The sequence below is a fragment of the Narcine bancroftii genome, chromosome 4, assembly GCF_036971445.1.
Source record: "Narcine bancroftii isolate sNarBan1 chromosome 4, sNarBan1.hap1, whole genome shotgun sequence".
NCBI classification, from domain to species: domain Eukaryota; kingdom Metazoa; phylum Chordata; class Chondrichthyes; order Torpediniformes; family Narcinidae; genus Narcine; species Narcine bancroftii.
The window spans coordinates 281,492,463-281,517,580 of record NC_091472.1 but is presented as its reverse complement, the minus strand read 5'-3'; the positions used below and the strand labels follow the sequence as shown (position 1 = coordinate 281,517,580).

General features: G+C 39.0%; 1 protein-coding gene across 7 annotated transcripts in view; it reads right to left on the bottom strand.

The window, feature by feature from the left end:
- nckap5l (NCK-associated protein 5-like) overlaps positions 1-25,118 on the bottom strand; it is a 538,388-nt gene that overhangs the window by 346,953 nt on the left and 166,317 nt on the right. For 6 of the 7 annotated variants that reach the window (XM_069935206.1, XM_069935209.1, XM_069935208.1 and 3 more), the window contains one exon: positions 18,435-18,525. In XM_069935206.1, coding sequence (XP_069791307.1) covers positions 18,435-18,525 — 91 coding nt within the window. Of the gene's footprint in view, positions 1-18,434; positions 18,526-23,107; positions 23,190-25,118 lie in introns of those variants that run through there. The other variant, XM_069935211.1, reaches the window with a different exon arrangement.

Here is a 25,118-nt window from a genome sequence, read left to right as displayed (position 1 = left end):
GCGCACTTCTCCCGGTCGCCACGGCCTTCAGCGCTTGCACCCGCGCGGACCCCAGGGACGGCTGGTTCAGCCCTGCACGTGAAGAGAGTGATGGTGGCTGTCCGCAAAGGCTGGTCGGCAGCGCGCTGGGCCTGAGTGGGTGGGTAAGCAGGGGTGGGCAGAGGGTGTAGGTGAGGAGTAATGGGCAGGGGAGAATTTATGGTGGTGCGAGGGGCAGTTAGAGGGAGGGATGAGTAGAAGGAGGGGTAGATAGGGAAGAGGTAAAAGGGGAGGGGCAGGGCGAGTAGGGGAGGGGTGATTAGAGGATGAGGGACAGGTAGAGGGAGGAACAGGTTGAGGGGAGAGGCATTAGAGGGGCGTGTATAGAATGGGGTGGGTAGAGGCAGAGCGAGTGGAGTGAGGGGTGAGTAGAGGTTGGGTAAAGGACTGGTCAGGTAGAGGGATGGTGGGTCAAGGGTGAATAGAGGCCTAGAGCCTGAGGAGTGAGCAGGAAATGCTGAGTCCTGATGCAGGCCAAAATGGACACAGCCTGTGAATGCTGACTACATCTCCACAGGGACCAAATAGGTTTCCCTCAGGTCAAGCAAAGGGTGAACTTCAGCTACCTACTCCTGACTTGTAACATTATCTTCCTAAAGTTATATCCTAAAGTTTAACATTACATATGTTGAAAGAAGAGAAAACATGCAGATGTTGTTGAAAATTTTCAATAAATATTTAGTTCGGCCCTCGACTTAGTCCAAGTTTTTAATTTTGGCCCTCCGTGAATTTGAGTTTGACACCCCTGCTCTAGAAGTTTCCACCGCTAGTTTCCTCCCACATCCTCTAAATTCTGCAGGGATTGTTAATGGGAGAGAATATCTTACAAAGAGAGTTATTATAGACCAGAAGGGAGAAATGGCTTCCTTCGAAATCATAAAACAAGAGCATAGAACATAGGCTGTCAAAATGTATAATTAAATGTATAATTAAAATTACACTGAAGTACTATAATGACCTGTTTTAACTTAAGCAGCGGACATTAAACAGTCCATCAGAAATATTAAATTGACATCTTGCTAAGTGTACAACTGTAAAATTGGCCATAGTGCAGATGGTGAATTTTTACTTGGACAAATGGAGTGATTATAAATCCAGGAACATTAATCCTTTTCAGAAGATTTAGGCTTTCTGCATGTTCAAGTTTATTATCATCTGATTGTACATATACAGTAGATAAAAGAACATTTCTCCAGACTGTAGTGCTCACATATACAATGCACAGCACATAAGCACACATTCACACATAGATATTAAAAATGTAAAATAGTTACAAATATTTTGGGATGATTTACATGATTCCTCTCATTTTTAGAACATATTGTAATTGCAATGAAAATGTTTTCCTGAAAAGATGCACAAAATAACTTGGAGACTGCATTACATCATTCCAATGTCCCACAGATTAAGAAAGCTAAACAATAAAATTATTGAAAAAGAAATCCAACCATATATCTGGCTTTCATGAACTGAAATCTTCCAAAACTCACAAATGTATGAATGTATGTACAATAGTTATGTACAATAGTTATGAAGTAATTCTGTTCCTCCCTCTACCCGTCCCTCACCCTCTAATCACCCCTCCCCTACTCGCCCTGCCCCTCCCCTTTTAGTTATGAAGTAAGATCCTTTACAACTCTCCATGCACCGTTATTTAACAATTCTCAACAATCCTGTTCATCCCATGGAGAACCACAGTCAATAGAGGCACAAGTCAGATAATTAAGATTAAAATACTGCAGTTCTAACCGTGAGCAAGGCTCCCTTCTCATTCTGTTTCTGTCCTGCTCATCACTTTCTGAAATTTATCATTGCTAATTTTTTTTAAGCTGTCCCTCTTTTAGGGTGCAAGGCAGCTCAGATTCAGGAGCGGCCTACATGAATTAGAGGTGTTTTTTTTATAGATAACAAACATTTCACTTTTGAGTACATATATGAATAAGTCAATATCATTGAAATTAAAGTGTAATATTGGACACTTTGAGAGTCAGATTTTTTTAAATTCAATTTTTACTCCTTTTCTTTCTATATATTTCAATTACTGTACTAAATTAAAAATCTGCTTGCCAACAAGTTATTTTTTGTTGGTTCTCCAGCCATTATTTTAAAAATATTTTTGTCCATAAAAAAGAGTCAGCGTCAACCTCAAAGATACCACTTTCATTCCAATAGATTTCAGTCACACTGTTCAAATCAGCTGCTCTGATCTCAAATTACCTTAATCTGATTTTATGTGAAATATTGACAATTGGACATGTGAAAATTCATTGTAGTCTCTTATCAACTTCTCTCCCTCTGCTTTACTAATAGTAAGCATTACATTTAGTTTTGCTCCAATTCCTAGAACTCCTACCCTGAATCTCTCTGCATCCATTGCTGCCTTCAAAAGCATTCCCCAGACCCAGCTCTTTACCCACCAGTTTTCAGTCACAACTCCTCAAATAAAGTTTCATTTATTTTCTCTCCCATGAACCAGTTCAAAATGTTACTTATGACCTGCTGACAATCAAGAAAACCATATTATTGCAATCTAATTTTATAAACTACAATTATTTGCCTTAGGTGGCAATTAAACATAATATTTAAAATATATGTTAATAGCAAATGCATGAAATTGTTTTCATATCAAAACCATTTGGCATAAGCTCAATGTATCTCTCATTTAAAAACACCATCCAATCCTTACTGCTGGTCTTTGTTCATCTTCCGTAAAAGGAAAAAACTGTATTTGACTAAATTTCCTCAAAAAACTAAACTGAAGTAGAAGAATAATGTAAACTCACACTCTCTATTGACCCTAACCACAAACTGACTCAAAGCCATGAGCAATTCCACAGCAATGCAATCCAAGACATGGTGCTGATTTTGCTCTTACTGCTGAGGCTGGAAGTACTTTTGAAGAGATATTTATTGATGAACCCTGAACTGCGAATTTTGGTTTGCAATCATTTCACCATTACTTGTCTCTACAGGTGAATTCTGTATGTGATGCTGCTCTCTTTCAAGTTTAATTCAATTGAAATCTGTTAACAATATTGAAAAGAATAAAAGGCAGTTTTAGACATTTTGCTTCTGATCCTTGTAAAGTAGCAACAGGGTGTATTTTTATATGTTTGCTTCAAGGGTGCAGCCAAATCTAAAGTCTAGAAATAAGAGAATGAAATGCTATCAATTTCCTTGCTTGTGCTATTACATAATAGAGGTATCTATAATCTTTAAACCTTGTAAATTAACTTACAAAGAGCCCTATCCTGATGGCAACTTCCAAAGCGTCAAAGCTTAACATTGAGTGTGTCATTCAATAATTGTATGAAATATTGACAGAGTGCCTCAGGTTTGAGGATATCTTGTGTTCCAGGAGTTCCGAGATGGCAGAGGAGATCTCTGGGAGATCTGTCGACTCTGCCACAGATGAGGCATGAGGTGTCTTAGCCATGAGTGTTGTACACTCCTTCTACATTTTTCATGTGGTCTTTGGGTGCTCCAATAATAGAAAGTTATGATCAATCACAAGCCAGGGTTTCCCATGAAGTAGTGAGGATACCACATTATTTCAAGAAAACTAAGAGTATCCATGAAGAGTTTGTTCTGTCCTCCTGAAAACCTCATCCATAACCATGGGATGGAATGTGTGTTTCCTGAGTCCAGTTTCAGACATACAGACAATATGGCTCAAATATGGTTGAGTGTGGTCAAAACCTCATTCGTAAGTATTTGATAAATGTTAATTAACATGACTAAATAGATGATCCACATCACCTGCACAATTAATGAAAGATTAATAAATATTTTCTGGTCATGATATCCAAGAATTTATTAAGCCATTTCACTTCTGACAAACAATGAGTAGCTATTTGAAAGTGACTGATAAGATGGAGTTCAGAAAGCATTTGGGGCAGCATGGTTCATGTAGCAGTTAGCGCAACATTATGACAGTTCCAGTGATCCGGTTTTGAATCTGGCCCTGTCTTAAGGAGTTTGTACATTCTCCCCATGTCTGCATGGGTTTCCTCCAGGTGCTTTGATTTCCTCTCACCCTTCAAAAATACGGGGATTGTAAATTAATTGGTGCATTTGTGAGTGGCATGGGCTCCTGGGTGGCAAGGCCCTGTTGCAGTGCTGTATGTCTAAATTTAAAAGTAATCTCTCAGAATTATTTCAAAATTCCTGGAATTCAGTAATCATTGCCCCTTCATCACAAAGTCACTCAGAGCCAGGCAGTCAATGTAATACAGGGCATAGATGATGATCTTGCCTTATTAAAGGTATACAATAAGAGTTTAGAGGTAAAATCATGAATTACAATATTGTGGAAATGTAAAATTCGTCAAGACCGAATTACAAGGCCATAAATTAGAAATGCTTTGAATATGAGAAATGTGGAATTTGGGTTCCTCCCCCTCAGAAAAAAAATCTGTATATTACAGCCATAGAAAGCCCAGAACATGAAATAGATTTTTCCCAGGATAATATGAAAATTTTTTTAAAAATGGAGAAATTTGAGATGCTTGATCAGAGGAAGCTAAGTATTTATTTAATTTAAAAATGAATAGGGAAAATTTCCATATGGTTGAGAAAATTTCTTTCCAGCTCTCAGTTATAAACTGCACTTTTAAATTCTCAATTGTCCACCCATTGGCGCTTAATCATTTCCAGGTCATCACTTTTGATGCCAACATCCCCATTAGAACCATCATTCTCCCAGCAAACCATCACTCTGTTGGTTATCTTCCCCAGCATGAGTCTCACCTCCACCCCTAGGGATGTCAACTTAAACATCTATAGAGGACAGTGGGTGTTCTCATTCTTTCCAAGATCAGACCAAACAACGAAGGACAATAGGAGCCTAACCATTTCCAGTATAAAGTTAACCTTTATGTTTATTTATCCACCACCAGTAGTCTTAAATAACTTTTCTATGGTTCCAACATTTTCACCTGCAAATCCAATAAGCTCCTGGACAATTTTCTGTCGAAGATTGAGACCAGCTATTGACTAACCTCTTTACATCTGCTCCTAACACAATTTGGACAAGTTTCACAAGGATTTTCTGCTTGGTGCCTCTAAAATGTAATCCAATTCCTCTCTCATAAATCAAAGTAATTGAGATCATTGCCTGCTCCTCAATTAGATCCCAGTCAAACTGTTGACATTTTGACCAAGCCCCTGGTCATCTTTCTTAAATATCTTTTCATGGCCTAAAATCCAGTCTTGGTTCATAAACCTTTCTACAGGGTATTCACAATATTATTGGTTCTCTATAAATAAAGTTTATCAAATTGTGACTAAGGTAATGAGCTGTGTTCTTAAAAGAAACTTCATAGGCAGATCTGTTCAAGCAATGAAAGGTTGCTCCATATTGCTGAGATGGAGACCATCAATTCTTAGAAGAATAAATAAATGTTTGAAGCAAGGATAGATTCAGGCTATAGAGAGACTGTGAAGACATACATTGTCTTGGGATGTTGTACTAATGATCAAGTATTACATGAAACTCAATGGCATTTTCTAGTTCTCCAGTCTCTGTGGTTCCCAGGGAAAAAATGCACACTTTTTAAGAAATGGGTGACACGGTTGGCATAGCAGTTAGCGGAATGCCTTTACAGCACAAACAATCAGGACGAGGATTCGAATCCCATACGGTCTGTAAGGAGGTTATATGTTCTCCCCACATCTGCGTGGATTTTCCCCGGGGGCTCCAGTTTCCTCCCACCATTCCAAATGTACCGGGGGTGTAGGTTAATTGGGTGTAAATTGGGCAACATATGTTAGTGAGCCGAAATGGCCTGTTACTGCGCTGCGTGTCTAAACTTTTTTTAAACATTAAAACTTGAAAATAAATTAAAATTAAAAAATAAATTTTAAAAATTAAATGTAGTCTGAACATCATGGGTGTAAATGAATACAACTTCAAAATAATAATTATTTAAAAATACATGGACTCCACCATAATAGCCATGCGCAATGTAGTCCTGCCATAACAATATGAAAATCCTTTTTTTAAAGCAGTGTCAATTTCTCTGCTTTCAAGAAAATAAGATTTATCTCAAAGGGTTAAACCCTGGAAACAAAATTTAAAAGTTCAAGTTTATTTGCCACCCAATTGTACCAGTAAAACCCATTGGACAGTGTTCTCCAGCCAAGATGTCTTCTTCTTTCTTTGGCTTGGCTTCGCGGACGAAGATTTATGGAGGGGTAATGTCCACGTCAGCTGCAAGCTCGATTGTGGCTGACAAGTCCGATGCGGGACAGGCGGACACGGTTGCAGCGGTTGCAAGGGAAAATTGGTTGGTTGGGGTTGGGTGTTGGGTTTTTCCTCCTTTGTCTTTTGTCAGTGAGGTGAGCTCTGCGGTCTTCTTCAAATGAGGTTGCTGCCCGCTGAACTGTGAGGCGCCAAGATGCACGGCTTGAGGCGATATCAGCCCACTGGCGGTGGTCAATGTGGCAGACACCAAGAGATTTCTTTAGGCAGTCCTTGTACCTCTTCTTTGGTGCACCTCTGTTTCGTTGGCCAGTGGAGAGCTCGCCATATAACACGATCTTGGGAAGGCGATGGTCCTCCTTTCTGGAGACGTGACCTACCCAGTGCAGTTGGATCTTCAGCAGCGTGGATTTGATGCTGCCAGTCTCTGCCATCTCGAGTACTTCGATGTTAGGGATGAAGTCGCTCCAATGAATGTTGAGGATGGAGCGGAGACAACGCTGGTGGAAGCGTTCTAGGAGCCGTAGGCAATGCCGGTAGAGGACCCATGATTCACACACAATCCAGGAGCACGTCGTTATTCAAGGTAAGAATAGAAGAGAAAATATTGTCCACTTTAACAGATTAAGGTCTTTTAGTAGGAAATCCAAAATCCAATTACAAAGGGATGTGCTAATATTATGCAGACAAAGTTTGGTTATCAGCTGAAAGAGACATCAGTGCTGAAGGCCAAGCTGTAGTCAATGAATAGCATTCTAACATAGGAGTTAGAACTGTCCAAATATGGGTCAGAGTGAAACACTGTTGAAATGGATCCTCAGTTGACCTGTTAGTACAGTATTGTAAGCGAATTAATGAGAATCCATAGTGGCAGGAAAACAAGATTTTAGATGATACAAGACCAACCTCTCAAAACACTTTGCAATGTTGGGGTTGAGTGCAACTGGACGGTAGTCATTTAGACTCACAGTGGTAAAGGGCTTCGGCACAGACACAATGGTATCAGCCTTAAAGCACTTTGAAACAACTGCCTGGTCTGGGACAGATTGAAAATGTCTGTAAAAGCCCCGGCCAACTCTTCTGCACAAGCTCTAAGCACATAGCCAGGTATACCATCCAGACCAGCTGCCTTCTGTACATTCACCCTACTCAGGAAGGCCCATATATCACTGATGGAGATTGAGAGAGAGATTTCATCAGGTAAAAGATCAATGTTAAAAGTGGCCTCCTTATTCTCTCAGTCAAAGCAAGCATAAAAATAGTTAAGCTCCTCAGAGAATTTTAGGGAGTCACAATTAGGAGGCGCAATATCAGATGATTTATAATCCGTGATAATCTGTATGCCCTGCCACATGCGCCAAGGATCTGAGAATATGAAATGCTCTTTGATCCTTTGTTTATATATATGTTTAGCCCGAGAGATTTCCCCTCCTTAAGTTGGTCCTGGCTAATCCATAAATCTCCTGGTCATCAGATCTGAAGGCTGAATCTCTTGTCGATGAGCAAATAGGAATCTTTACTGTTCATCCACAGTTTTTGGTTGTGAGTTACAAACATTCTGTCACCCCCGGTCTCTTTCACCCACTTCACAAACTGCTAATTTCATCTAAAGCCTGCATGTCTCATCTACTGGAAAACCTGTGTGTCGCATCAATTTCAAACCTACGTGTCATCACTGAATTTCTGAAACTGAACTGCCTTTCAAAAACTGTGCCTTGAATTGTGGTGGCTTGGGGTTATTACACACACGCTTAGTTAAGTTAGATGAGTGTAAATAAATTAGATAAAGTGTGATATTTCTCTTTATTAATAATTTAAAATATTATTTGAAATATAACAAGCACTATCTGGGCCAATTTCTCTTTCTGCTCTCTGGGACAGACATAATACAAACGATAAAAGTCAAATCAAGCTTTTAAGAAAATTAATGTAGAAGTTAATGGAGAATTAAAAAATATAATTAATAGATGGCTGAGATCCTGGACATAAATCAGGAAGAGTTACACTTGAAATAGAACCTATTTTTCCAAAGTATATCAGAAGCATGTCAGGTCCTGAATCTTCTGCTTATCAGTCTATATCTTTACTTCTTCTGTTATATTTATTTTTTTAAATTTCAAATTAATATGTAAAACACAAAAAAGTCTGCAGATACCGCATTTGAAGTAAAATCACAATGCTGGAAAAACTCAGGAGATGAAAGAGTGTCTTTAATATAGCAAGGATAAAAATACATTACTGACATTTCGGGCTTGAGTCCTTCATCAAGCTATGAAAAAATGTCGGCAGGCACCCGAATAAAAGGGTAAGGGAGAGGTGTGGTCACAAACGCAGGAGATGATAGGTGGAAAAGAGAGGGAGGGCACAGCAGCAGGTAAAAGGAGGAGAGGTGGCCTGGTGAATAGAGAGGGAAGGGGGTGAAGAGCTGACAGGGGGCAAGGAGAGCAGGTTGCCAGAAACCAGAAAAGTCTATGTTAATGCCAACTGGCTGGAGAGGGACTAGACAGAAAATTAGCCATTGTTCCTTCAATTTGTGGGAAGTCTTTGTGGGATAGAACACAAGGTTAAGGACAGACATGTGAGTATGGCACAAAACTGAAATGGTTAGCCACTGGGAGGTCTTTGTCACTGGTGCAAACAGAGCAAAGGTGCTCAGTGAAGCAATCTCCCAGTCTGCTCCCAGTCTCTCCAATGTAGGGAGGGCCACAAAGGGCAGTAAATCAATCCTGCGGATACATGAGTGAAGTGTGGCTTTACTTGAAAGAACGTGTGAAGCCCCGGAATATGGTGAGGGAGGAGGTGTGAGGAAGGTGCGGGGGGTGGGATTGGTGGGGAGGCATGAGTCCATGAGGGAATGGTCCCTAAGGAAGGCAGAGAAGGGAAGATGTGTTTTCAAATTATGACATATATATATATATATATATATTTTATATATATATTCTTAAAAATGGACTTTTGTACAAGGACCTGCCTATTGTTCCAATAACGATCTTGTAAGAATTAAAATTTGTTATCAGTAGACTGAAGCTGAAAGGATCTGCTGTTTCTATGTACTGTACACTGATGTGCTGGGGAAACACAACAGGTCACAAAGGAAGTAAAAGGTAACCAACATTTCAGGCTTGAGCCCTTCCTCATATTTAACTCACTTTTGGAAAACTCTTTTTAATGGTCACTCTGACAACTACATACTTGCCTCTGTTGTGATTGGCCATTTCAAAACAGTGTGGTTGCTGGAGAGTAGAGAACTACTTGAATTGGTACCAGACTCAACCAATTCACAAAAATGACTCAAAGTCTGTGATCTGTGGGGAACGCTCTCTTTTTAGAGCTAACTGCAAAGAAAAAAATCTACATATTTCAGCTAACATGTTTCACATTTTTCTTGGTGCCTATTTACCTTTTGTGAAGCGTGCATAAAGTGTACATATTTTTGTTGATAAAACGTGATAAAGTTTTATCCTTTATGATTTAAATGTTATTGAATTCTTTAAAAAGTTTCCCCAAACCCTTGAGTCAGTGTACTAGTTACGTAAATCATGTTACAAAACAAAGTTATCCATAAAATAGAATCAAAAATTGGCAGCAAAAATTATCAATATAATAACCATGTGTCTATTTAGACCTCTAATAAGAGAAAAAGAACTGCCATTTATTAATATGCGTCACCACTACATCCACCACTATTTCTTTCCCCCACTCCCGCCCCCAAAGAAACCTAGATATTTGCAACATTTTTGTGTCAAAATGTCCCTTTTATCAAATTATAAGAGATGCATTCAAACGCTGCTAATTCAGCCATTTCTGAGGCCATCTCCTGAAATGATGGTCCCCCCAAATACTTCCAACCTCGAAGCATAATTTATCTTCCTATCATTATACTTGTCCGAATCCAATTTTGAAAGTATTTATCCCCAAATAACCCAAGTGTGTCTCCCAAGATAAATATTCTGGGGGGGGGGGGGAGGTGGTGGGGGGAAGAAATTTGAATACCTGAAACTTCAATATATTTATCCAGCATAATCCAAAATTCTTGAATTCTGGGACAAGACCAAAGCACTTGAACTGAGAACCCTTTATCAGCCTCACAGCGCCAGCATTCAGGGGTATTTTTCAACCCTAATCCATATAACCTTGTTAGTGTCCAATAAAAATGATGCAGAATCTTAAACTGCATTAGGTGCACTCTCAGGTCTCTTGATATTATTTTGATATTTTTCCAAATTTTGTCCCAATCTTCAGTCTCAAAAACCTGAAGTTTTATCCTTAACTTTTCCTTCTGGTAACACCTCAATTTAAGTGACACTTTAACACAGTAAAATTTAATTCTTACTGTCATGTAATTGTTATTCTTTCTGTCAATACCAAGAATAGTTTTACTGAAGTTTATAATTGCCTGCCTTACCAAGGATCTTGAAGTATTTTCTGACTTAATGCATGCTTTATGCTTTTCATATATTTATTTGTGGTACAGAATTTATTTATTTTTATGCATTAATATAAACTATTTAAGGATTCAGAAATGATTATCACTAAGAGTGCTGCATTTTGAAAACTTGGGTGGCAGTGGCAGATGTTCAAACAGAATATGCCAAAGTAGTTATGAAAATCCTGTCACTTCTTTTGTTAGATACAAGAGCAAAACAACTCTCAGGAAGCTCCGAGAAATTTAAATAAATTAAATAATCTCACCAATACTTTTGAAAAATCTACTTTGATAATGGATTTCTTGTCATTATTGCTGTCAATCAAAACATACCATCCTGCCTGAGTTGTATTCTTGAAGAAAAATCTGAGGTTTGCAGAAAATACTCAGGTTTATAAATTGAAGACTATTCCAACTAATTATTAGTAATTTGCATTTATACCTTTTTCAAGGTCTGAATATGAAAACTACTTGCACCCATGGAGCTGTAGACTGCTATTGATACCTCAGCCACCAAGCTAAAATGCATCAGTGACCTACTCTGAATAACAGCTCTCTCATTTTTACCTCACACCTTGTTTGAAAATATTATGAATTTATGAAATGTTCTTAATATTTACTCATTAGTGATGGACATTGTAGTATTAACCACAATATCAAACACACAATTCTAATGTCAAGTTTACTGTCATCTGATTATGCATCTACAACCCAACAAAACAATGTTCTCCAGTCAACGATGCAAAACACAGATGTACAAGAAGACATAACATACATACAGACAAAGAATATATATGCAGGACAAATAACCCAATGCTTTGTCAGGTCTGCAGAGCATTTGAATAATAATCAAACAAGTGAAAACTCTAGTTTATTTTCCTATTATACAATAGCAATACCATCCAAAATGACCCCACTAAAAGTACATCTGGCACTGTAATATACTTCAACCTCACTCTTCACAAAAATATTCATTATAATTCTCATAATCTAGTATTTAAACATCAACTAATCAAAACTATGATTCAATCAACCATTGTCATTAAGCTACACAATAAGACTTTTATTGCTCAACACTACAATTGTTTATAACGAAACCATTGGCTTAAATTTGTCACCTAGGAGCAAGCACTAATGGACTCCATGCTAAAAGAGTCACGAGGACATTATGTAGAGGGAGATGAGAGTGTTGCTCTGCCAGGAAGTGGACACAAATCCCTGCTGTCCACTGGCACACTCACAGCAAAGAATTGTCCACAGTTCAGTGTTGTGAGACTGCCTGTGAGGGTGGAAGACTCACGCGAGACTGCAGATGCTGGAATCTGGAAAAACTCAGCAGGTTAAGCAGAATCAATGGGAGAAAAAGAATGGTTGTCATTTCGGGCCAGAACTTTTCACCAAGACTCCACAAGACAGTGCGGTAACACTACCTGTGAGGTCTGGTGATGGATGAGCTTAAGTGAATAGTGTGTCTACTCAGCATTGGCCAATACAGCAAGTGCAGGACACTGTAGAAAATTGACAGGAGCTACTCCACGTTTTCACACTTTACAAGAACCCATGATCTTCTTCATCACCTCCTTTGGATGCAATGTAAGCTGTCAAGCCCCTCTATATTTGGCTACATAACTCTATTGAATTCTCATATTTCTCTCTGGTTAATAGTCACACAGCTCATTCCTAATCCCACAGACATCCTCTTCACACTGACTGATTCATTGCTGAAAGAGCAATGTGTTCAGTCAGGTTCTCAGCAAGCAGCCTAGAGAGGGCAGGGGTTCATAAAACAGACATACATAATCATAAGAACGTAAGAAATAGGAGCAGGAGTCGGCTTTCCAGCCCATCGAGCCTGCTCCACCATTCAATAAGATCATGGCTGATCTGATCATTGACTCAACTCCACCCACCTGCCTTTTCCCCCATATCCCTTAATTCCTTTTTTATGTAAATATCTATCTAACTGAACCTTAAATATGTTTAATGAAGTAGCTTCAACTGTTTCGCTGGGTAGAGAATTCCACAGATTCACTCCTCTCTGGGAAAAAGGGTTTTTCCTTATCTCCATCTTAAATCTACTCCCCTGAATCTTGAGGTTGTGTCCCCTAGTTCTGGTCTCACCTACCAGTGAAAACAATTTTTCTGCCTCTATCTTTTTTGTCCCTCTCATAATTTTATATGTCCCTATAAGATCTCCTCTTATTCTTCTAAATTCGAGTGAGTATAATCCCAGGTGATTTAGTCTCTCCTCGTAGGTCAAACTCCTCATCTCCAGAATTAACCTGGTGAACCTCCCCTGGAATGCCTCCAAGGCCAGTATATCCTTCCTCAAGTATGGAGACCAGAACTGGACACAGTACTCCAGGTGCGGCCTTACCAGTACCTTGTACAGTTGGAGCATGACCTCCCTGCTCTTGAATTCAATTCCTCTAGTGATGAAGGCCAACATTCCATTTGCCTTCTTAAAAACCTGTTGTACCTGCAACCCAACTTTTTTGCGAACAATGCACAAGCACTCCCAAGTCCTTCTGCACAACAGCATGCTGTAATTATCTGCTCTTCTATTTTTCCTACCAAAGTGGATGACCTCCCATTTACTAACATTGTCAGACCTTAGCCACTCACCTATCTTAACTATATCCTTCTGCAGCCTCTCCATATCCTCTGTAAAATTTGCTTTTCCACTCAATTTAGTATCATCTGCAAACTTGGCTGCACGACACTCTGTCCCCTCTTCCAGATCATCAGTGTAAATGGTGAACAACTGCAGGCCCAGCACCGACCCCTGCAGCCCTCCCCAATTACCACTCTCTGCCAATCAGAAAAACACCCATTTATCCTAACTCTCTGCCTTCTGTCAGTTAACCAATCCTCAATCCATACCAATACACTTCCCCCGACTCCATTCATCTGTATTTTATTGATAAGTCCCTCATGTGGCACCTTATCAAACGCCTTCTTGAAATCCAAATATATAATCCAAATGGAGGTCCTTTTCAAAGCAAGGGTAATATACTTGTGAGAGTTGGAAATGGAGGTCCAAGAACACTGGAATGAATCATATTCATATATGCCATGTAGAATTATATAGAATAACCATAGAATCATAAAGACTATGTGCTTAGCAGTATATAATGCATACCCATTCCAACAGAGAAATAATCATATTTTCTATATTGAGTCTGAGGTGGGAAAAAAGTACAATGAACAAATACTTATGCACTATTTCAAAAGCAAGCACACTGCACCATTGCATCTGCATGAAGGGCAGGGACACATTTCTGTGTGGGGGGGGGGAGCTCTACCACTTCTTTCCTGTAATCTAGCAACATGGGGAGACTACATGATAAGCATTTGCACTATTCTTCTAAGGTCACTTCAGTTCCTAAACCAACAAGCACCTAATCAGGAGAATTATCACAAAGAATAATGCGCTCATTAATTCGCAATGATGAGCTAATCACATCTCCACATACAATAAAATACTGAAAACAGCTAAAAAAAATAAACTGCATTACAATATAAAAAAAGCCATGCATTGATTTAAAGTCATATAACCCACAAGTTTCTTTGATTGGCTTTCAACATGGAGCGCTATTTTAGGTAATCAAATTTCACTTTGATTAAAGTTTGAATTCTAGTGTTCATTGCAAGTGTTGACCGACCTACTTTGAGTTTATGCTCCCTGATCATTTTGCACTGATGTAATTGAAAGGAGGATTAAAAACAAAAGAGCAGTCACAAGAATCTAAGGGTATGTCATTCAGCTCTTTCACCCTGCTCCTCCATTCAAACCAATCACGTCTAATCTTCTAGTATCAGCACCTCCTTACCTGTCCTCAAATCCCTGAAAAAGATGATTAGGATACACCAGAGGGCAGCACAGCAAAGGACCAGGTCATTCAGCCAACAATACTAATACCAACCATTATGCCAAATTAAACCGATCCTGCTTTCTTGCACATCATCCATATTCCTTTATTCCTTGCCTGTTTATGCACCTATCTAAATGCCTCTTAAATGCGTCAGGTATCTGCTACCAACACCCACACTCCCCACTCCAACTACGCCCTTCCCCTTCCTCTACCAACCCCTCCCCCAAGCCTTGCAACATGTTCCAGACACCTATCACATTGAGCAAAATTGGTCTTGCACAACACCTTTCAACTTTCTCCTTCTCACCTTAAATCTATGCCCAAAAATATTTGACATTTCCATCCAGAACAAAAAAGACTGGTTCTCGACCTTTCTCATTTTATAAACTTAGTCTCCCTCCGCCTCCAATACTCCACAAAAAAAAATTCAAATTTGGCCAATCTCTCCTTTAGCCAATACTCTCCGAGTCCTCGTGAAACTCTTCCACAACCTCGTCAAAGCCTCTATAATGGAACTTTCTTTTCTTTTTAAATATTTTTATTGAGTTTAACATTGAAACTTACATTCAAAATTTTAAGGAAAACAAGTCATCTCGTGTACATACACGTAAAAAAAAATGGATGGAACTACATTAGACAGTCCCTTGATCCACATGAGAAATAAGTTATTGAATGAATCTATAATAACCATGTTAAACCCATATTTTCCAAGTTAATCCAATTAAAAAATGATAAAAATGAAAAAAAAATAAAAACCTAAAAACTAAATCTAATCCATTCCCTCCCTCTTAATCAAGGTTACCTTTCTTAAAAATCAAAGGGAAACTGTGGATTGGATAACAACCTCTAGACATCGGACAGAGAATCTGCACAAATGGGACTTTCTGGCCAGAACTCCATGAACAAATATAGCTTAACCAAAGTTTTAATTAACTCCAACATGACTTCCTGACTTTTATATCAATTCTGTGACCAGTCAAGGTAAACATGCTGTACACCTTCTTAGAATGCTATCTACTTTTGTGTATCTGTAGATACTGTGATTGTAGAAAAAGCACCAAAATGCTGGAAGAACTCAGCTTGTCTTTTCAGCATCCAGAAAAGCAAAGCTATATTGCTGACATTTCTGGCCTGAGCCCTTCTTCAAGGAAGAAGATGAATGAGCCAGAAGCAGGAAATCTCAAAGTCTTAGAATTCAGACAATGCTTGCTTGGAGGAAGCAAGCTAACAAAAGGTGTTAATTGGATATGATAAGGAATGAGGTAAGAATTTATCCTGTTTGTGGAAAAGGAGAAGAGAGAGAGGCAGAACTGGATGAAAGCCACAAGGGAAGGGGGGGGGGGGGGGGGGGTCAACGAAAGCTTTAATTAAAACGTGCCCCCTTCTTTCTTCTTCCCCTGTCACTTTCCTCCAGCTCTATCTCTCTCCCTTTTCCCTGTCTCCTTTTTAAGATTAGATTACATTCAATTTTATTGTCATTGTGCCGTACAATTAAAAAGCCAATGAAATGCAATTAGCATCTAACCATAAGTACAAAGTATAGTGCTATTTGCAACTACAGTACAACTCCCATGATCCAAAGTTTGATTCTCTAAAATCCTCAGCTATCCAAAATTTTTTCGAGCCAAACTGATTGGGGATGTCAGCCTGCCAGTGGCAGCAGGGACCTCGGGCTCCCAGAGGCAGCAGAGACCTCAGTGAGGAAGTGCTGGTGAGAATTAAACATCATTTTAATGCTTAAAAAGCCTTACCTTGTTGTTTAACAGGGCCACTGAGCTGTTTTTAAAAAAAATGACCAGTTCTCTGAGAAAAAAAATTCATCAGAAATAGGCCCGATCCTGACCATTTCAGATAATTGGAGTTGTACTGCAACTGCAAATAAAAGCGCTCTAGCAAACTAACAAGTATAAAAGTAATGACAGTTCAGTATGGGTGCAAAACTGCTCAGCACTGTGATGCAAGGTTCAGCAGAGTTACAGCCTCAGGAAAGAAGCTCTTCCTGAGCTTGCTGGCACTCCTCTAGCACCTATGGGATGGAAGGAGTTAAAAACTCTATAGTTAGGGTGAGAGGCATCCTTGATGATGCTTTTTGCCCTGGGCAGCGTTTTGATAGATGTTCTCACTGGTGGGCAATTGGGTGTCGATAATCAATTGGGCAGTTTTCCCCACCCGCTGGAGTGTTTTATGGTCCAATATGGGACAGATGTCATACCACAGTGAGATGTCGAAGGTGAGTATGCTCTCAATGGTACAGCAGTAAAAAAAAAAAAAAAAAAAATCCATTAATATCCTGGAACCGAGGTGAGCTTTCTTGATACTCCGCAGGAAATAAAGAGCACCTTTTTGAACAGGATGGAGGAATTGGGGGCCAGGTGAGATCATCGGAAATGTGAACACCAAAGAATTTGAAGCTTGATATATGTTCCACTACATCTCCACTGATGTAGATAGGGGCATGAGTGTGGCTCCCAGCATGCCTGAAGTCCACAATGATCTCCTTGATCTTCTGTATATTAAGGGCCAGGTTATTGTCAACACACCACATGGCCAGCTACTGGACCTCATCCCTGTAGGCTGCTTCATCATCTCCTCTGATCAGGCCTACCACCACAGCATCATCTGCGAACTTGATTATGGAGTTAGAACCATGTACAGGAACCCAGTCATTGGTGAAAAGGGAGCATAGAAGAGGGCTCAGCACACAGCCCTAAGGCACACCAGTGCTCAGGTGAGAATGGAGAATGGAGAGGTTGTCTACCTTTACAGATTGGGGTCTATTAGTCAGAAAGTCCAAAGTCCAATTGAAGAGGGATGAACTGATACCAAACTGGTGAAGTTCGGCGATCAGCTTGGAGGGAATCACAGTATTGAATGTCAAACTAAAATCAATGAACTGCATTCCAACATAAGAGTTAGGGCTGTCCAGGTGGGTCAGGGCAGAGTGAAGTGCCATGGAGATGGCATCCTCAGAAAACCTGTTGGTGTGATAGGCAAATTAATGGGAGTCCAGGGTGATGGGCAAACAGGATTTCAATTGTGATAGAAGCACAAAGATGATAAATTCTTTTCTCATCCCTTTTTGTACCCAATTAACAACTTTTGTTGGTCTGGATTCCTCTCCCAGCAAGCATTGTCTGAATTCTGAGACTTTCTAAGACCTTCTGCTTCTGGTTCATTCTTCTTATTCCTTTAAGAAGGACTCAGGCCCGAAACGTCATCAATACATCCTTGCTTTTTTGGAATCTGAAAAGACTTGCCGAGTTCCTCCAGCATTTTGTGTTTTTACTATCTACTTTTGTTGCCATTTTCAGGGAACTATGAACGTGTATTGCAAGTTCCATCAACTCAATGCTCTAAGGCTTCTGCCATTTACCATAAACTTTCCTCTTATAACACCTCACACTTGTCCACATTAAACTCTATTGGATATTTCTCCATCCATATCTCCAATCTTTTTTTCTGTCCTGTGATAACTTCTCTTCCTATCCAGAATTCCACAATTGTTTTAATCATCTTCAAAGTTACTAATGAGCCCACCTGCATTTTCATTCAAATTATTTTGATATATCACAAAATCAGAGTTCAGGCATCCATATCCCCTTCATAAATCCATGGCCTCTGCTCATTGACATTGCTAAGTATCTTTATACCACCTGCTTCATCACTGACTCCAGCATGTTCAAATCTAATGCACTTCCTCTGATACCATGGCACCAACCTTGTATGCTGTTCCTTGTCAAAGGTCTTTGGAAGTATGAATATAGGACATCTAAATGTTCCAGTCTATTCATGCTCTCTGTTACCTCAAGTATTTCAAGCAATTTTTTTTATATGATTAAAATATTACAGGATAATTAATGAGGTAGACCATTCAACATGTTGCAATTCATACCTGGCAAGCATCTAAAAGATCAGCTGTTGCTCTTGAACATTGTCCTAGTGCCCCTTGATTCTGGAGTAGATTTCTTACAGTCTCTTCCATCCTGAAACAAAGAAAAGAATTATTTTTAACAAAGTGTTCCTTTTTTTTTCCATTTGCCTTGCCATCTTTTCTCAATTATCCTCTATGAATATGTAGTTTCCCTGTGACACAAACTAGTTAAACATAAAGCAAGCAGTCTCTACTAATGGAATTTTGTACACACTGCTGAAGGGTACAGTGAGTGATCATTTTTACTTGGAGTTTCTACTTCCGCCATGTAAGTGCCAGGTCTCTCCTTAGTGCCTTCCAACAGCAACATAACAGCAATCTGAAGACCAGTGAAAAGGGAAGCAGTCAAACCACTTCAATTCACACCACTCAACAGTAATTCATTTCAACAATTGTTCTAAGTAGGAGAGTGAATTTGTGCTCAAGGTGAAGTCAGTCACATGCACAGTAGATTTCAGTTTCATTAGAATCTGAGAGTAGCATGGAAGATTGACACCTCTTGAGTCCTTAAAACGCTTTCCATAAAAGCAGAATCCCAGATGTTTAAAACATGCAAGGGAGCATATTTTCTTAAAACCCATTGTATATTCCTTTACAATTTTCAGTTTAAATAATGGTAATAAAGGGAAGTCTTTGGATTCTGAGAAGAAAAGGAAATAACTAATTAGCACCCATGCAAATTCACCACCAATTGGCTGAAGGCAACATGTCTGTCAGTAAAACAAGTATACATGCCATTGAAATCCACGTGGTTTCACAAGCAATAATGTGAAATTTGTTTGATGAAAGGATTGTTTTTTTTAAATTAATGAGCTAATTCATTCTTCAGTAGTATAGTTGCATATCAGGAATGACATCAATGGTGTAACTGGAATGAGGGTCTTTTGTTAATAATTATTATAAAAATGTTATTGTTGAGTTATTAAACATTTAGCGTACAAAGTAACCACAAAGTGTGCATTTTCATTATTTTCCATCTGAAAATTACAAACATTACAAACAGCATCTGCATTACAGGCAAAGCACAACATCTAATTACTGAGGTTTCACTCAGATTTAAAGTGAGCAGGATCGACTAATCAACCACTTTCTTGCAGTTATCCAGAGCTTTTGCCTGTATTTTATTATTCAAAAAGCACAAGATGAATAGTTTCACCATCTGCTGGCCAAATGTGAATCAGCATAAACCACATCTAATCTTCACTTCAGACAGTAGTACATAGTTTTATCTGACAGTCTGGAACAACCCTTACTTACAATCTGACCTTCATCAAGTCCACAAATACTCCAGGAAGATCTAATATTTACCATAAATATTCCCAATGATTTAGGACAGTTGACATGCAGCATTAAATTTACTGTCTACATAACACAAAGGATTAGTCAGTATTCTCACAACCAAAATTTGGAGAAGTAATTTTTACCTTTATAAACATGTTAATAATTTTGCATTTAAATTTAGACCTTCAGTACAGAACAGGCCCTATCGGCCCACGAACCTGTTCTGACCAATTACACTCAATTAACCTACAACCCCCATATATTTTGAAGGATGGGAGGAAACTGGAACACATGGACAAAACCCACGCAGACACAGGGAGAATGTACAAATTCCTTACAGACAGCACCAGATTTGAACCTCGGACACTGGCGCTGTAACAGTGTTGCACGAACTGCTATGCTAACTGCGCCACAATATAAATGAAGGAACCCGTTTAAAAATGCACAGCCTAATGTAATATATTCCTAACAGAAGTACGATCAGGAATGTATCCCCCAAAAATATATGGATCAGAACAGCTGGCAGAGAATTTCCTAACCCTCCAAAAATCTCCAGAGTCAGGGAGATCACTCCTGTCAGTGGAGGGGGCATGGGAAAATAACAAATAGCCAGTCACTTGCTATACCATCACTTCATTTTCTCAAAGGGCCCTATTGCAAGAGCCAGTGATGACTCATTCTGTAAAGTTTTTAAATAGGGACCCAGGCAAAGATCCTGACCAAAATGTTTGCAGCAAAGATGGTACTGATTCCCCCCCACCCCCCCCCCCCCCCCACCCCCAGGCAGCCAGCTGCACAGAGTTTCCCCTGAGATTAATGTGCTAACTGGGTTTATCATGATAACAAGATAATTCACTTCTTGAGAGGTTATTCTGAGAACCAGGCTGGTATGAGAATTCCAGCATCCAAACAAGCTCCATTCTCTCCGCTTAACAATCTACATCTGCAAGGGATGAGGACGATGCCAAAAACAGAGCTTGCCAAAAGCTAACTTATTGTTCCCCTATCTATTATGTAAACTCAAGAGCAGACACACTCATGGGAGTTTAAAAACTGTTTAGTGGAATTGGAAAAGTCTCTGCCCACAATATTCAAGTTTAGTACAACCTTCGACAGCACACTCTATTTATTGTTTCTACAATGCCAAATACATCAAAAATGCTCAAGTATGCAAACCATCAATTAACATCTACATGGATACAATACAATTCACATTTGTCTGACCTGTTCCTAGATTTCTTCATCCACTTTTCTCTTCATCCAACCTTTCCTGAAAAAGCTTTGAATGCTGTCATCACTTCTGCATCAAGCCACTAAGCACAGAAGTGAATTCCAATGCCTAACAATCTTGCTCTCTGTTCTTAATCAGGAACAAATCATCTTTAGAAGTCAGAAATAGAGATATGCTTACCAGAGTGGAAGGGATTTTTGCCACAGATGGACAGTGCAAAACCATACAAGAAGAAACACAGCAGATTATGGAGCAGGAATTAAGCATTTTTGTCTGGGAATGCTGTTGGTACATGCAGAGCAATAACATGTTGTGGAGAACAAATTATGTCGTTAGTTTTTTTTAAATCTCAGAAATTTTGTTTTGAGAGGTTTGTTTGTCAGATTTGCTGACTAATAACAAATTTTGATGAATTCTTACCAAGCAGATATTGCTGAATATTTGTCACCGATCAATAAATAATATTCATTACAATTGAAATACTGTGTTAAATTGTAATTTTGAACAAGGCCAGATTTTGTGGCAGAAGTACCATGTCAAGTCAGTCTAACTTGAATCTTGAAATGGCATGCTTGTAGTTTCCCAAGTAGTTAAAGTGGAGATCAACAAGTTCCTATCCATTACGTTGTTCATTAAGGAACTCGACTGGTATATCACCAACACAAAACATTAAAACAAATGAAGGATAAAAGGTGGAGTTCCTAGAATGGTGATCTAATTTAATCATAAATGAATTATTGATTGCTTTACTTACTTATTGTCTTACAGCCAAGCAACCAATTTGGCATTCAAAAATAGTTTCCCATCTCTGGAGTTTGTTCTTTCAGACTTTATATTATATTTTGAAAATAAATAAAGCTATAGAACTAAAATACTTTTACCGTTATTATTTCTTCTATTACATTCTTTGATCACATGTTTTATCCACCATTTTATTCCACTTCCCGTGCATAATTTTAAAGTGCATTAAACATTCAAATTTAAACTTCTTGGTTTAAGCTCAGAGCCAATCAGTAAAAATCCTTCAAACTGAGTTACTACATTCACGGCTCACAGTTCCCTGAAGTGGGAGCTGCATGTCTCTGAATAACTGCAACCGTCATTCATAATGAAAGAGCCCACAGAAATTCTGTGGGTCCCTGCAAGTAGAATGAATACTGTGCAGTTTGTTCACCACTAATCAAGTTTAAACTACCTTTAAATGATTTTGCATAATCTACATGTAAAACTGATTGTAGCCTGAAATATTTTGATGTGGAAATTTTTGATGTTTTCAAGAATTCATTCTATCTGGAATTACTTCTGAAAAAAATGTTCTTGATAATTTTAACTTTTTGGGGAGATTTAATGATAGACTTAAAGTAAATACAGTATATTTACACTGAATACTGTGCATTTGTGTTTACTGTTAAAGCCAGTTATTACTCTACAAGGCTTTGGTATGTATGGAATATGTCAGCTATGAAGTGAGAATCAAATGACGGAAAGTAAGTTGACAGAGGTGACAAACATTTACTGTTCAACTTTTCGCTTTTGTTACCTTTACTTAGATAATGTGCAGATGAAAGTATTTTGTTTCGTTGAGGAAATTAGGTCAGTATATAGAGGACGCATTTTGGCATTGAATACATGTAAAGCAAATAAGTAACATGGGAGAAAGTGATGTTTCTTGGTATAGATCCAAAACACCTGATATAATTGCGCCAAGTCTCAATCAACATCTGCAAGTTGGAGCTGACTTACATTAAAAATAAATAAAATTACCATTTCTGTTTGGTCATTTCCTCATTGCTTAAATGTAAACAATGAGTTTGAAAACAAATCTCTGGTGTGAGTGGAGCAGTGTTGTCCTGCTCCATTTTTTCTAATTTGGCTGCCTAATGATTCTTTGAAATAAAGATAGGTCTCGTGATAATGTCAGATGCATTGCCCTTATATCCAGTGAACATTTCTTGGCATCTCTGGTCAATGGTCAAAATAATTGCATACTCTGTTCTTACCATATGTAATAGGAGCTATAAATTACATTGTCAGTGGATAATTGAGAACAAGGGTTTAAAAAGAACATAAAATACATTCAAGCCAACCAGAGCTAACAAATAAATCATTAAACTTCACAAACCTGAATCAGTTACAGAGAATAAACTGTTCAAACTGAAGTACAACCAGTAAACTTTCCTGCTGCCCTTTGAAACACAAAGTACAAGGTTGTTTTCGCTACGCCTTTTCACTGACTGAAACTTCCCAGATTATGAAATTCTTGTAGGCAGGTGCAAACTGCCAATGGAATGGCAACATCCGATATTGGAAACAGATGGCATTTGGTGGCTCACAAGAAAAATACAGCAAGCAGATTACCTCTGGGGTATGTAATGTGAAATGGACAGCATCTACTGGTAATTTTGCAGATCTTGAAGGACTGAAACAGACTTCCTTGACTGATCATAAACCAAAGAGCAATCTATTTCAAATAAAATGTCCTGAGATGTAATCATCATCTTGAAAGTTCCTTCCTGATGTTTACATTGGAAATAGAGGATTATTTTCCATGGATTGTGCTGGATCTGAATAAATCAAAATATTTAAGATGCAAACATTGAAAAAGTGAGATGAGATTACCACTATGTTTTCATAATCTGTCTCCATATTGCTAAGTGTGGTATGTTTTCATATTCTAGCATCTTTTGAAGTTCACAATCACTTTTAAATGCATTGACTTTTTATCCACATCAACTGAACACCAAATCCTGAAATTAATACACGTTAAAAATGCTAGCATAATAACTCCATTTTTAAAATATCTACTGTAATACTGCTTCAATCAGACAAAATAAATTAATACACCAATAGAAACACTGCTTCCAAAATTGGTGACGACTCCTTTCCTGATACACTGAACAACTTCTACACACATTTTGAGGTGAAAAATGATGTTGCAGCAAAAAAGACCATCTCTCCTCCCAATGATCAGCTGCTGTATCTTCCAGTTGCCGATGTGAAGAGGGAGTTTGGGAAGGTCAACCCACTGAAAGCTGCTGGGCCGGATAAAATTCCCGGCAGAGTGCCCAGGGGATGTGTGGCTCAGCTAGCAGATGTTCTCACCGACATCTTTAACATCTCCTTGAGAAGCACCGTGGTCCCAATGCGCTTCAAACCCATCACCATTGACCCTGTGCCTAAGAAGTCGACTGAGTCCTGCCTCAATGACTACCACCTGGTCGCACTCGCCCATCGTCATAAAATGCTTCGAGAGGCACATCATGGGGAACATCAAGCTCCTGCTGCTCCCATCACTGGACCCCCTACAGTTCGCATTTAGATCCAACCACTCTACGGTTGATGCCATCCAGCCCTTACCCACCTGGAAAATAAGGACTTGTATGTTGAAATGCTGTTTATTGACTTCAGTTCAGCATTCAACACAATCATACCACAATATCTGATAAGGAAGTTGAGCCTTTTGGGTCTAAACACCTTCCTCCACAATTGGATTATTGACTTCCATTCGTGGAGACCTCAGGCAGTCCAGATTAGTAACAGCACTTCCAAGATCATCAAACTGAGCACAGAGGCCCACCCAGGGCTGTACAATTAGCCCACTGCTATTCACTCTGCTGACCCATGACTGTGCAGCTAAACACAGCTCAATCCACATCATCAAGATCACTGAGGACATGAATGTGGTGGGTCTTATTAGTAAGGATGAGGAGTCAGCGTACAGGCTAATAGACAGGTGCAGATCCAACAACCTCTATCTGAACTTTAATAAAACAAAAGAGATGGTTGTCGACTTCAGGAGGGCCTGGGAGACCACACTCCGCTGACCATTAATGGTTCAACTATTGAGGTCATCAAGAGTATCAAGTTTCTTGGAGTGAACTTAGCAGACAATCTCATCTGGTCCCTTAACACCAGCTTCATAACCAAGAAAACCCTGCAGTGGCTCTACTTCCTGCAAAGGCTGAGGAAAGTTCATATTCTACCCTCCATCCTCACTAAATTCTATTGAGGATGCATTGAGAGCATCCTGTGCAACTGCATCACTGACTGGTTTGGAAGCTGTATCACCTCAGACCACAAGACCCTGTAGAGGATAGTGAAGTCAGTGGAAAAGATCACTGGGGATCATCTTC